At 60.6% G+C, this 13,911-nt stretch overlaps 1 protein-coding gene across 2 annotated transcripts; it reads left to right on the top strand.

The window, feature by feature from the left end:
• The first annotated feature begins 2,100 nt into the window (after positions 1 to 2,100).
• LOC137676324 (lysosomal alpha-glucosidase-like) lies at positions 2,101 to 13,479 on the top strand. Of its 2 annotated transcripts, none has more exons than XM_068423048.1 (20): positions 2,101 to 2,222; positions 3,881 to 4,415; positions 4,623 to 4,768; positions 5,741 to 5,906; positions 6,410 to 6,506; positions 7,560 to 7,679; positions 7,933 to 8,051; positions 8,121 to 8,252; positions 9,010 to 9,120; positions 9,902 to 10,015; positions 10,169 to 10,253; positions 10,614 to 10,731; positions 11,083 to 11,216; positions 11,339 to 11,490; positions 11,716 to 11,864; positions 11,949 to 12,090; positions 12,289 to 12,387; positions 12,513 to 12,677; positions 12,758 to 12,904; positions 13,146 to 13,479. In XM_068423048.1, the coding sequence occupies exons 2-20, from the start codon at positions 3,888 to 3,890 to the stop codon at positions 13,206 to 13,208; spliced, it is 2,787 nt and encodes a 928-aa protein (XP_068279149.1). In that variant the 5' UTR covers positions 2,101 to 2,222; positions 3,881 to 3,887; the 3' UTR covers positions 13,209 to 13,479. The 2 variants fall into 2 exon arrangements, with proteins under 2 accessions (XP_068279149.1, XP_068279150.1); XM_068423049.1 differs by having other exon boundaries at positions 2,109 to 2,222; positions 3,878 to 4,415.
• The last annotated feature ends 432 nt before the right edge of the window (positions 13,480 to 13,911 follow it).

Raw genomic sequence — 13,911 nt, 5'->3', positions numbered from 1 at the left:
CACCGCGGCCACGCCCGCGCGGTTCATTCATGGGGAAGGGCGCGCGGAAGGGGGCGGGGCCTCGCTGCCGCCGTCACGGGGCCGCCGTCCCGCCCCTCCCGCGGCGTGCAGCGCCGAGCACCGCGCCCCGGGGCGCCCCCCCGCCATCGCCGGGCTGTCCCCGGCTCCGTGCGGGGCCCTCTCCGAAGGCTCCCGCTTGCCCGGAGCAGCCCCGGTGGAGGGGGCCGCGGCGCAGCCGGGGTGGTTTATCATGCCCACGCGTGGGTGGGTTTGCAGTGGGTCGGGGCAGGTGGCGGCGGGCGAACGTGCCCTGGACACCGTGCGGCTCTCGGGGGGGATCGGAGGGTATTTTGGTTCCCGGGATGCGTGAGGTGGCCACTGGCAGGCCTTGCCCTCCTCCACCGGGCACCGGACCAGCCTTTCCCCGCCCACTGGGTGCCAGAGCCCCCCGAGCGCTGCTGCAGGGCCAGATCCTGCCCCGGGGCCAGGTCCTGCGCCCAGTCATTGCTCTTTGCTTGTACGGTTGCAAGAGCTGCTGGCACAACACCTTGAGCCCAATGGCGTGAGCGGCATTTTGGACCCCGGGAGCATCCAACAGTGATGAAAATGCATCAAAAAAATGTAATAACACAGGTGGTTGACCAACCCAGCTGCCTCCATCAAAACCGGGCTCCCTTTGATTTTGTTGTGTTCGTAACTATATTAGAAAGCCTGTGTCAGCGCAGTGCAATTTGTGCTTTCCAGCCTTGGGGCCAAATATCCTCACTGGAGCAGATCTAAGGGCCATAGATGAGGCTTTGAGTAAGATCCCATCTTTTGCTGTTCCCTTTGCTTGCCACAAGCTGCAAAAGATGGGGAGCCCCACGTCTGGCACAGCCCCACAGGTCTGCGTGGCCAGAGTGAGCCCTGGCTTAAGTGGGTTTTGGGCAGACACCCCTCCCTGCTGTGAAGAAACCCCTAATTTTTGTTGGAACTGAGCTAATGAGGTTGGTTAAAGCTCCCAGACAATGGCATGAAGCTGCCACACAGTGTGACTGCAGCGGTGTTGGCCTTCACAGCTCCCACATTTGCAGACTCTGGTTGAAAACCTGCCTCGGGCGCTGGGATGGGGTGAGCTCAGGGCTGAAGGGCAGATTTCACCCAACCCTGTGATCCCCACTGATCCTCTGAGGTTTGTCTCCAGATCTCCTTTATGTCCGTGTGGGGTTCTGGTGGCTCAGAGAGCCAAGACAAGCAAGGAGAGAGGTGCTGGTGGTGGGACCCTTGGGTCCACTCATGTCCCCAGCAAGAGCCACTTGCCCCTGTGCCCTCTTGAGGTGGTAATAACCAGGAGTGGCTGGAACTGCCCTGCATCATCCAAGGCTTCTCCCCGAGACAAACATGAGATGGCGGTCCCCAGGGCAGGAGTGATGGGCTGGCTGCGTCCCCGGTGGGGGCCTCACCCTCCATGGTGACAGCCCCATGCGTGGGTTCACCAGAACTGAGGTATTTTCCCCTGTCTTTGCAACAACACGGGTTTGACAGATCGCATACGGCATGGGGGGGTTGTGTCGCCTGAAATTCTGTTTCTGGGTGAATCGTCCCGTTCACAACAGCTCTGACTTTTTGTCTTCATTCTCTGGGGAAAGCAACTCTGCTCCAAAGGTCTGTTGTCCTTTGCTGCTGACCTTTAGACTGCAGTGGCCTTCGATAGTAAACAACAAGCAGCTCTCCAGTCCCCTGAGAGCGGGACAGCCCGGGCAGGGAGCGTACAATTATATACGCTTGTTAACCAGGTGAACAGGAGTGCATGGGAGAAAGGACCTGGGGTGAAAACCTGGGTGGGAAAAGGGCTTTGTTTTGGGAAGTGTGGGGTTTTGTGGGTCTAGCCCAACTGCTGTGTGTGCTCAAAACACATCTGGCTTCATGATTCCCTGAAGCCACGGTGCAGGATTCATATACATATACTTACATATACATACATATACTTAAAAAAAACCCAAAACCCCAAAGCACACCAACGAGAGGAGCGACGTGCTGAGAAGCGGCTGGAGAGGCGTGTGTGGAGGCGCTGCTACTAGAGAGGAGTGGTAGGAGCCGGGCGTCTTGTAGGGTTTTTACGGTGGAGCAGGCAGAGCTGCGGCGGCTGGGAGCCCTGCGTGCCTCCTGCCCGCTGCCCGCTGCCTGCCCGCTGCCTCCTGCCCGCTGCCTGCCCGCAGCCACAATGTCAAGAGGAGACACAAGTATGTAAGCGCCTGGCATGGCCGGAGCGGGGCACAGGCAGGCCGGGCAGGGGGGTCCCGGGGTGTGCTGCTTCCCTGTGCCGGGCTGGGGCCCCCGGCTGCAGACACTGGCTGTGTCCCCCCTGCCCCGTCCCCAAATGCCACCGCTGCAGGGTGGCATTGCGGGGCGGGCTGGCATGAGCATGGGGGCATGAGCTGGTGGCATGTCGCAGGCCCCGGGGGTCGCATGCCGGGTGCCACGGTGCTTGCTGGCCACGGCAGGTGGGGACGGTCGCCCCCGAGCCACCCATGCGTGGGGAAGCCACCTGCGATTGCATAAGGCCTGTGGGGTGGCTGCTGAGCCAGGACCCAGCAGGCCGGGCCATGGTGGTTGCGGAGCTGGGCAGGGAATAAAACGTGATTTTGGGGGAGAGCCATTGTGCTGAGCTTTGGAGATGGCAGGGAGGGGGTGAGCGAGGTCCGAGTGACTACGGCTTGGGCAGGAGGCGGCAAGAAGAAAGTTGAGTCTCTTATTGAAGGGGCTGAGATTGCTCCTTGCATGCAGCGGGAGCGCAGGGGTCTCCTTCGCTTACAGTCCGGGAAATGTTTGCCTAAGAGGTTGTTAAAATCAGATTTTATGAGTGGGAGACAAAGAGTGATGGCATTTTCCCTGCCATCCCTCTCACAGCCCTCCCCGGGGCTAAAGTCTCTGACTCAGGGCTTTGGGCACTGGCAGAGGATGGTCAGCAGAGAGGATGCTCTGCACCTCGAACCCGCAGTTTCCAGCACCACAGCTCTGCTCTGACAGAGCAAGGGAGCTCAGTTTTCCTTGCAGCTTCCAGAAACGCTGCAGACCATAAACTCAGACCTGGGAAAAATTCCTTGAGGGGCCGATCTGCCACCCCCAAGAGCAGGTGGGGTTCAGGAGGCTGGTGCTTTGTCCCTTGGGGCCACAGGAGAGTTGTGAGGCATTGTCTCCCTACACTCCAGTAGAGTCAGGACCACCCGACCCTGACAAAGTCATCCTTTGCTGAGTTTGCTGCGTGCATCCGAGTTAAGGGCGAAGACATCACAGTACAAGGTGCTGAGGCAGGCAGGCTCTGCCTGAACCGCAGGCGTCAGGAACAGGGAATCTGTCCTCGACGCTGAGGCAAGCTCTCTCCCTCTGGCTCCTTCACACCTGCCTCCATCTCCCCCTCACTCCAGCACCAGGGCAAGTGTCTCCATCTAGCCCACACCCAGGGCTAAACAATAACCAGTTGTTCTATCACCCATTCTCCCCTTCCCAACCAAGAAATGGAATTGGGAAAAGGAGGGAGACTCATGAGTTGAAATTTAAACAGACTTAATAAAGTAAGAAAACCAATATCAATATTAATACAAAAGACACAAAATTATACTTAGCTCATAGAATGGTGGCAAGTCCCTCCAGGGGTAGTAACTGTTGAGAAAAGAGAATGAGTGAGGAGATGAGGGCAAAGAGGCCCCCCACCCCCAGCAAACTTTCCCATTTATAGTGAACCTGATGTCAATGATATAGAATACACCTGTGGGCCAGCCTGGGCAGCTGCCCTGGATTTAACTGCTGGTGGCCTTGATCACCGTCCCACAGCTGGCCACAAACTAAAAAAAAAATGTATTTGAAAATTTATTCTATAATTTTTTCCCCACGAAAGCAGGACAACAATGAAGTCGTACCAGAAGCTGACAACAGCAGTGTCGCAGCCGGCGGCTTGCCGGGTGGAGGAGGATGGGGCTGCCCCGGTGCCCTCCGGCCGCGGGAAGCTGGCCCCGTGGTGCGTGGGCAGCGGGCTGCTGGTGGCCGCCGTGCTGCTGAGCACCGTCACTGTCTGGGTGCTGCGGCAAGTATCGGGGGGCTGGCCCGGACCCACGCTGCCCCCCAAATGTTCCTTGGTACCCGAAAGCCACCGCTTTGACTGTTACCCGGAGCAGCGCGTGGTGGTGACCCAGGAGCTCTGCGAAAGCCGGGGGTGCTGCTTCATTGAGAGCCCCCCACCTCTGGGGGGCAAGCGGGGGGTGCCCTGGTGCTTCTACCCCCCCGACTTCCCCAGCTACACCCTGGAGAGCCTCAACCAGACAGCGCTGGGCATGGTGGGGCTGCTGGTGCGGAGGGAGAAGGCTTATTACCCCCGGGACATCTTGATGCTGAGGCTGGATGTGGAGTTTGAGACAGACACGCGGCTGCACATCAAGGTGAGCTCCTGCTGGCTGCCCTCCAGAGCTTGTGACCGCACTTCTGCACCCCTGCACCCTCCATCCCGTAGGTGACCGTCCCCTGCTCAGACCGAGTCTGGAAGATACCGTGCTCCAGGCATGACTGTATGTGGCCTCAAAGAGCACCTCCAACCCTTTGCCCTCTTGCTTTGCTGGTCTTTAAAGCACATGTTCTCCCTTTTGCAGATAACGGATGCAGCCAACCCGCGGTATGAGGTTCCCCTCAAGGTTCCCAGAGCAATGAAGAGAGCAGAAAACCCCCTCTACAGCCTGGACTTCTCGCGTGACCCCTTTGGGGTGCTGCTGCGGCGCAGGGCGACGGGGACAGTGCTGTAAGAACCCCATGCCTCCGCATCCCACAGAGGGTGGGGGAAAGCTCATCCCATGCTAGGCAGGCTCCAGCATGCTTCCAGGAGGTTTTTCCTTAGGGAAAACCACACTGTAGGATCTCCAGCCAATAATTACTCTTCATCTTCATCTTTCCAGCGGTGCTCACGTGGGGATGTGGCAGCACATGGCTTCCTGGCCCCACAGGCTGGCCACGTGCTTGCTGTGGCTGTGGCAGGGCTGGGTGGGATCGGCAGCTCTCCAAAAACCTCCTAGCACGCTAATTCCTTGCTAGATCCTACAGCAGCCAAACATTGTGCAGGTCCCTGGCATGTCACCAATAAGGGAGCTGGTGGCTCAGGGAAAGGGCCACTGAAGGGTCGTGGCTTTGCCTGTTTCACCCTGTTTTTGGGTTTCCCTGGCTGTCCAAGCTATAGGGACACCCACAGATCCAGGCTTTTTGTGGAAAAGGTCTGCAGGTGGCTTTGCTGCACTGCTCTCAGTCACCTCCATGGCTTTGCCCACACTAAGCTGTTGGTGAGCACCAACGGCTGGTCGATGTACAGCCAGGGTGTTTTGAGATCCCATCCTTTCCTCCTGCTTCCCGTTTGCTGGTGCCTGTGGTCCAAACTTTACTCAGGAGCTGCTTATCAGTGATGACAGGCTGAGAAACCCCACTGCCGCATCGCCTCGGTGGTTAATAATAACCTGGTTGGAAACCTCTGGTGTCAAAGGCAAGGCTGTGCCATGCTGGGTCAGGCTGGTTTGGGCTCAGGCTGTGCCTCGTGTCCAGCCAGACCTGAATTTGCCACCTGGGCCAGAATGTTGGGGCTGGATGCAGGGTGGGACATACACTGCTGTGCTGGCCTGTGGGATGCTTCGAGAGGGAAGGGGTCAATTGTTAGTGGGCAAATGGGTCCAGATGGATCCCAGCATCTCCTCTTGAATCTCTCTTTCCCTTGGTGTCACCCTGGCAGGCTCAACACCACCGTGGCCCCCTTGATCTTCGCTGACCAGTTTCTCCAGATAGCGACATCGCTCCCATCCAGGTTCCTCTACGGGCTGGGGGAGCACCGTGGCACCCTCCTGCACAGCCTGGACTGGAGCACCCTCGCGCTGTGGGCACGCGACGTCTCTCCCACGGTACCATCTCCCCGCGGGGGTGCAGGGGGCGAGGATGGGGGTACTGCTCTCCGGTGCGTTGGACAAGCTCTGGGAAAATACGGCAGGGGGGTGGGCAGCAGCACTGAGAGAGGCAGGGGGAGGTGGAGGCCGATGGGCAGATATGTGCCAGGGAGGATTTCAGAGCAATTGCAAAACGCTCTTGGCACTCCGAGGGCCCCGGGTGTTTTCCGCTCCACCCTGCTGCTCATGCAACAGGTTGCAGCGAGGCAGGAGGTTTCCCCCTCGCCCAGCCCAGCTCAGTATCAGCCCCCGAGCTGCGAGGAAGAAGCAGCCTCCCATGGCCTTCAGCACCAGCTCCGAAACCATCCTCATCCCTCGCCTTGTCCTCCACGGGGGGTGACAGATGCCTGGTTAGGTGGTGGCAGCAGATGCGACTCGGGGCCATTTATTTGCCCCCGGTGACGCGGGCTCTCCCGCTTTGCCCGGGAGCTACTCTCTCACCCGGCACCTCCTCTTTGCAGGAATCATTCAACCTCTATGGCGCTCACCCCTTCTACTTGCTGATGGAGGAGGGCGGGGATGCTCACGGGGTTTTCCTCCTCAACAGCAATGCGATGGGTAGGTGTCCCAGGGGACGCTGGCTGGCTCATCCCTGGAGGATGACCCGGCAGGTGGGGACAGATGGGAGCTGCTGGAGCGGCCGGTTCAGGAACTTGGGGCGAGAGGAAGCCGTAAAAGGGCAAGATGTGGTTTGATGGCTCCGTTATTGAGCGTAGCCATCTGTTTCCTGGCTACGGCGAGGCTCTTTAGCAACAGCCGAGCAGTTTAACCACACGCCCAGCTGCCGAGTCGCCATCGGAAAAGCAAGTCCCTCGTGTACGGGTCCGTGCCTGTCCCCCCTCCACCCAAAACGGCCTTGCCCCCAGGCCCGGTGGCGCGGCGTGGCTGGGGTGCAGCCAGGGATGCCGTCTGCCACCCGTGTTCTTCCCAGCTGTGCTCCGCCGGCTGCGGCCGTGGATCTGCCCGTGTGTGCCAGCTGATAGCGCAGCAGCTCCCGTGGGCTCCTGCCATGTCAGGGACTGCGCTGGCGACCACCTGTCCCTCCCAGCAGCCGCCACTCGCAGCCAGCTGGGATGATGCTGCGCACGCCGGGGCTCTCGGCTCCAGCTGCTCTTGGCTTTATTGCAGCGATGCTCCCGAGGATGAGCTCAGGGGAGGGTGCAGGGGGGATGCAACTACCTGAGCTGGGGTTCAGGGGCTCGTCTGTGCGACAAGCCCTTCCCAAGAAAGCCCTTGCTCCCCCACACTCGCTTGTACCAGTAGCTCTTGATTCACTTAGGAGGGGATTTTGGGGGAGGACATGAAGGAAAGCCCTGTGTGTGCTTGGTCTTTAAGTGGCAGCTGGGAGATCAGCGCAGCTTGGGGCTTAAAGAGCGAATTTTTAAGATAGCAAGCTTTCTCCCCGTGTAAATCCACAATCTCCCCAGACTGTGATGGTTTAACCCCCCAGACACCCGTTTAGCATCTTCGGAGTGAAAGGCAGGGATATCCCCGTTCCCTGCCAGAGGCTGAGCGTTGCCTGTGGCATTGCCTGGTCCCCGCTGTGGGGGTCACGGTCCGGGCGTTCCTTCCCAATCCTCACTGTCTTTTTCTCTTACCCCCACTGCAAAGAGGTGGCCCTGCAGCCCGCTCCCGGCCTGACCTGGAGGACCATCGGGGGGGTGCTGGATTTTTACATCTTCCTGGGGCCTGATCCCAACATGGTAATCCAGCAGTACCAGCAGGTGATAGGTAAGTGCCCGTACCCCAGCGTGTCCATCTGTGGGCGCCTCACTCTCACTCCCATCCCTGTCTTCATCACCGTCCCCAGTCCTCCCAGTTGGGGAGTGGTCAGCCATCCCCAGCCATCCCATCCCCAGCCCTCCCAGCACGTCAGGAGTCAGCGGTCACCTCCTTTCCCCCTTCTCCCCTTCCCCTCCCATCCTTTTGAGATGCTACTCTCATCTCAGGACACCCCATCCATGCTCCTGCTCTCCTGCTGCAGGTTTCCCGGCCATGCCACCCTTCTGGGCACTCGGCTTCCACCTCTGCCGCTGGGGTTACGGATCCAGCAACGAGACCTGGCAGACCGTGAGAGCCATGAGGAACTACCAGATCCCCCAGGTAACCCCCGAGACCCGTGGAGGGGGGGGTCCGGACTCTGTCACCCATCCCTGAGCCTCTGTCCCGCAGGATGCACAGTGGAATGACATCGATTACATGGACGGGTACCGGGACTTCACCTTTGATCCCCAGAAATTTGCCTCCCTCCCCTCGTTGGTAGAAGACCTCCACAAACACGGGCAGCGCTACGTTGTGATCTTGGTACTCCCCCTCCTCTCCCCCTGGGCTGTCTTTGCTGCAGAGTCGGGATGCAAGGCAGAGGCGTAAGGGATGCTCACGGCCTGGCTGAGCATCCCCAGCCCTGGGGGTTTTTATCCGAGGCTGGTCCCCAGTTCTGGGCAAGCATCTGCAAACTGCCACTGGAAATACCCCCTAACTCAGGGACCGCGGAGACACGGGCTGGGTTCTCTCACTGTGCTCCTGTGCCCTGTCCCCCATGGGCAAAAGAATGGAGGAACTGTGGGTCAGGCTGTTGAACTCGTGGGTGCTCGGCTCGGGCGCCCCCACATCCCCATGAGAGCTGGGATCTTGTGACCCAGCTGTGATCTCCCTTCTTCCCTCCATGAGGAAAGGGAGTGTGGGTTCTGCTTGCTGGGGGCAGTGGGGACCGGGGGGTCCTGGGGAGGGAAAGGTTGGGTTCCCTCCCCGTTGACGTCCCTGTTGTAGCCCAAGCCTGGCCGTGACCCAACATTTCTTGCATAAGCCCAAGATTTCTTATATTTGTCCCCCCCTCCCCAAAACGTCTTAACGGGTCCTGGGGACTTGCAGAAGTGGCATTTTAGAAAACATGCCTGGAAGTGTTGAAGCAAGTTTCTGTTCCCCTTGGGGGAACAGCCGCTGTGTGTGGGCTCTGGCTGACCCTGTCTGGGTTGTCATCTCCTCTGAATCACACCAACCTGGCAGGGGGAAGGGGCCACGGTCTGCTGGGAAAGGCGCTAACCCTCTGCTCCCTCCCCAGGATCCCGGCATCAGCAGCACCAGCCCTCGTGGCTCCTACTGGCCTTTCGATGAAGGCTTGAGACGGGGCTTGTTCCTCAACACCACCCAAGGGCAGCCGCTCATCGGGCAGGTGAGGAGCTCAGGGGGAAATCCCAGCCCTATGGGGTTGTGCAATAGCAGGGTTGGAATTTCATCCCTCGTGCTGGAGGGAAAGCCAAGTTGCTGAGGGACCTCTCTGGGGTGATTGCCAGAGCCTGGCTCAGCCCTCGGCCTCGCGTGTCACCTCCCAGCGTCTCCACCGGCCCCAGGAGCCAGCCCCTGCCCGGGCAGAGGAGCCCGTGGAAGTCATATGAGCTTAACGGAGTCAGCGGTGCTGCCCAAGGCCGATCATCTGATTTCTCTCCCTTCCCGTTTCTGGGGTGAGAGGGGAGGTTGCCCACGATGGACACATGGCTCTGGATGTGCTCCACAGCAGTTCCCTCCCAGTGTTTCCCCCCCTTTCCCAGCCATTTGTTCCCACCGGCACTCCCTCGCCATCTACAAGGAGGGGGCTTTTAATGCAGCCTGAAAACATGGGGAAAAATGAATTGGCCAAAAGTCCTGAAGTGAGGCAAAGAGTAGAGAAATCACCGCTCTACCCTGACGTGCCCTGACCTGGGTGGTGTCAGGGCTTGTGCAGGCAGGGGCAGAGCAGCCGCTCCACCCGCCTGGCTGTGGAGGGATCCCCAGCACCTGCAGCTCCTGGGTACCACGTGCGCAGCATCCAGGACTTGAAGCAGTCAGCCTGGGTTTATCTTCTGGTTTATTGCCCATTTCACCCCCCCAGTCCTTCAGCATACGCCCTGTTCCCCCCGGTGGCCCGCCGCAAGCTGCCTGCCTGCTGAACCTGTGGTTTTGTGGTGTCCCCTCAGGTCTGGCCTGGCTTCACCACCTTCGCAGACTTCTCCAACCCGGACACGCACCAGTGGTGGCTGGAGAACCTGCAGCGCTTCCATGCCCACGTGCCCTTCGACGGCCTCTGGATCGTAAGTCCCCTTGGCCCCCTGGGTTCCTCCCAGCCAGCAGCTCGGGCTGTGCCCTGGCAGGACCACCTGTACCTCAAATGCAGCTTTTCCAGGTTTATCCGCTAATCCCCAAAACCTCCCCCTTGAAAATGCTTCACAGTTTTCTTTGCTTAGGACATGAATGAGCCATCCAACTTCATGGATGGGTCTGAAGACGGCTGCCCCCCGGGAGAGCTCGACAGCCCACCCTACACCCCGGGTAAGGAGGGAGATGAAATACAAGGCTGGGCTGGGAGGTACCATGTGCTTTGAGATCACTGGCAGTCAAGTGCTGGGGGAGAAAACCATTTTTAAGAGACATCACGTCTCCATTTTACACCCTGAATGTCTCCACCCCTACTTGTGTGTGCCAATATCCGTGCCCAAGCCTTGCACACTTGTTGGGGCCGTCTCAGGGTGCAGGATGCGACCATCTGCGTGAGCTTTCAGCGCTGGGCTGGCAGCGGTGGCTGGCTCCTGTGTGCGGGAGGGCTGGTACAGAGCCAGCAAGCGTGGGGGGGGTCTGCTTACCCCGCACCTCCCACCACTGTGTGCCAACGGGGACTCTCCCTCCTGGCAGCCGTGCTGGGCGATTCCCTCTCTGCAAAGACGGTGTGTGCCTCGGCGAAGCAGAAAGCCTCGGTGCACTACAACCTCCACAACCTCTACGGGCTGATGGAAGCCAAAGCCACGGCGAGGTACCTGAGCATCCCGCTTCCCGCCGGCCTGGGGATGGGACAAAATCCTGCTGCTCAGGGCTCTGTGGGAAAAGGATAAGGATCTGAGTGCCCAACCCAAAGGGGCAATGCTCTGGCTGCTCACAGCCTCCAGGATGGGAATAACCTGGCAGAGGAGGGGAGCTGACACCACTGCAGGAGGGATGGGTGGATGGTCCTGGCACTGAGCCTTCCCCGTACCGCTCGGGCCGACTCTCCAGCACCGCAGGGCTGCCATGGGGCTGGACCTCTCCCTCCACCGTTGTGGGAAAGAGCAAGCTGCTGGGGGGCTGCTCTCAGCTCCTGCCCCCAGCTCTCCCTGTTGTTTTCCAGCGCCTTGATCCAGATCCGGGGGAAGCGCCCCTTCATCATCTCCCGCTCCACCTTCCCCAGCCAGGGCCGGTACTCGGGACACTGGCTGGGTGACAACCGGAGCCAGTGGAAGGACATGTATTACTCCATCCCAGGTGGGTGGCACAGGCTGCACACAGACCCCCCCCCTCCAGCACCCTCAGCTCCATTGGGCTTTCTGCTTGTTCAGAGAAGTCTCTGAAACCCCCTGTGCCCTGCTGACCATCCCTGCCCTCAGGGCTGCTGAGCTTCAGCCTCTTCGGCATCCCGCTGGTCGGGGCGGACATCTGCGGCTTCTCCGGCAGCACCTCGGAGGAGCTGTGCACCCGCTGGATGCAGCTCGGTGCCTTCTATCCTTTCGCCCGCAACCACAACACCCAGAACGAGAAGGTCGAGGGCAGCGTGCCTGGTGGGAGGCATCCCAGGGGTGGGATATGGAATGTGGGATGCGGGATGCAGGATGAGGGATGTGGGATGCGGGATGAGGGATGAGGGATGTGGGATGTGGGATGCGGCATGTGGGATGAGGGATGTGGATGCAGGAGGTCAGGGGCAGTGGGGATTCCCAACAGGGATGAGGATGGGGTGGCTGCTGACTCCCTGCACCTCCCCCAGGCCCAGGACCCGACGGTGTTCAGCCCCGCAGCGAGGACGGCCATGAAGGACGTGCTGCTGACCCGTTACTCCCTCCTGCCTTTCCTCTACACCCTGTTTCACCGTGCCCACATGCAAGGGGACACTGTCGCCCGGCCTTTGTTCTTTGAGTAAGAGCATCCCCGCCAGGAGCTGGGGAGATGCTTTGGCTGGATCACAGAGAAGCAGCCGATCCGACCTCCATCCCACCGCAGGTTCCCCCGGGATGTGGCCACCTTGGGGCTGGACAGGCAGTTCCTGTGGGGCCGGAGCTTGCTAGTGACACCGGTGCTGGAGCCTGGGGTGGACTCGGTGACAGGCTACGTCCCCAGAGGCGTGTGGTATGACTTCTACACGGTGAGAAGCACCGCGGCGCTTGGCTGGTGGTCAGATGGTCATGGCTTGACCATCTCGGGGCTGCAGGTGGGAAGCCGTGGCAAGCCCAGCAAGCCCTGCTGGAGGAAGGGGTGGGGATGGCTGCTCCCCAGACCTGTGCCTGAGCTCCCTGCCGTGCCCCCGACCCCCTCACACGCATGTCTCTTGCCACCTGCCCAGGGCTCCTCGGTGAACAGCAGCGGGGAGATGCTGAAGATGTCAGCCCCCCTGGAGCACCTCAACCTGCATGTCCGGGAGGGTTCAATCCTGCCCACCCAGGTGAGCACCCACTCATCACTTCCCCAGGGGCTGTCCACAGCGTGTGTGTCCCCACCAGCACCTCAGCTCCCAGATCCCATCCTGGGTGCTCGCAACCCTACAGCACCCATGTCTTTGAACCCCAGAAACCAGGTACCACCAGTGAGGCAACCCGAGGGAACCCCCTGCGCCTCATCGTGGCCTTGTCCTCAAGTGCCACCGCCTGGGGGGACCTCTTCTGGGATGATGGCGAGAGCCTGGACACCTTCGAGCAGGGCAGCTACTTCTACCTGGTGTTCAACGTCACACAGGTGGGACGCGGTGAGGAGGGCAGGGCTGGGGGGTCCCGTGGCACCCAGCTGCCTCGAGCTCATGCCATTCCCTCCTGCAGAACATCTTTACCTCCACTGTCCTCCACACCAGCACTGAGGCCACCAAGGTCACCATTGACACACTGAGCATCTTTGGAGTGCGGGAGCCACCCAGCAAGGTCCTCCTGAACGGCCAGGAGAAGCCCTTCTCCTACCTGGACAACCAGGTATGGCCCCATCTCGGGGTGCCCTGTCCTGGGGATCCCCATCCTAGGGGTCTCCATCCCTCCTCCTCCAGCCCTTGTTGCAAGGTTCGTGGCCAGGGAGGTGTGTAAGGACTCCTGGGTGGCTCTCCCGCCATGTTGGGGTTCAGGGGGAGCGGAGCTCAGCCAGGCTGGGTAGGGAAAATGATGCCCTGCATCCCCCCTGCCAAGGCTGTGCCCCAAAATGTCTCCTCTCCTTCTGCAGGTTCTTGCTGTGAGCAACCTCAGCCTCAGCCTCAGCCAGGGCTTCTCCCTGCAGTGGCTGTGAGTGGGGGGCTGTGGCATCACCCCCACCTCGCCAAGACCACCCGTCCAGGAGCTGCTCAATGCTCCGGCCCTCTAGTCCGGGATGCTGCCATGGAGGAGGTGGTGGGGACTGTCACCAGCTGCCGCGCAGCCCCCCTCCTGCACAGCTGGGTATGGGGGGCACGGGGTGGGGGCTTGGCCGCCGGGTGCCCCCCGCATGGTCCCCGGTGGGTGGTGTGGGTCGGGGTGTGGGCGCCCGCGGTCCCCGCTGCAATAAAGGCACGTGGAGAGCCTGTCCTGGGAGCGTGACGAGGGGACGGGGGTGGTGGCGTGGGGGCTCGAGGGGTGGGAGGCCGCTGGTTGCCGCAAGGCCCCCCAGTTTTAGTGCCTGATCTCAGTCCTTCTGATTCCATCTCCCCCCTCTCAGCTGCTCAATTTCAGCCCCAGCCCAAGCCCCCCCAATCCCGGCCCCACATACCAGCCCCCTGCTTTCAGCCCCTGATCTCAGCCCCTCCAAATTTCAGCCCGTTTCCAGCCCCACATCCCAAGCCCCAGTCTCAGCCCCTCATCTCAGCCCCCCCAATCCCATCCTCACTTTCTGCCCCCAATCCCAACACCCCTCAATTCCAGCCCCCATCCCAGCCCCTTGCTCCCCCCGTCTCACCCCCACCCCCTCAGTCCCAGTCCCCCTCTGGCCCCAGCCTCCCCCCGAAGTCCCCCCACGA

The sequence above is a fragment of the Nyctibius grandis genome, chromosome Z, assembly GCF_013368605.1.
Source record: "Nyctibius grandis isolate bNycGra1 chromosome Z, bNycGra1.pri, whole genome shotgun sequence".
In the NCBI taxonomy this organism is placed as follows: domain Eukaryota; kingdom Metazoa; phylum Chordata; class Aves; order Nyctibiiformes; family Nyctibiidae; genus Nyctibius; species Nyctibius grandis.
The sequence above is the reverse complement of the archived record's forward strand: the minus strand, read 5'-3'. Positions and strand labels throughout refer to the sequence as shown.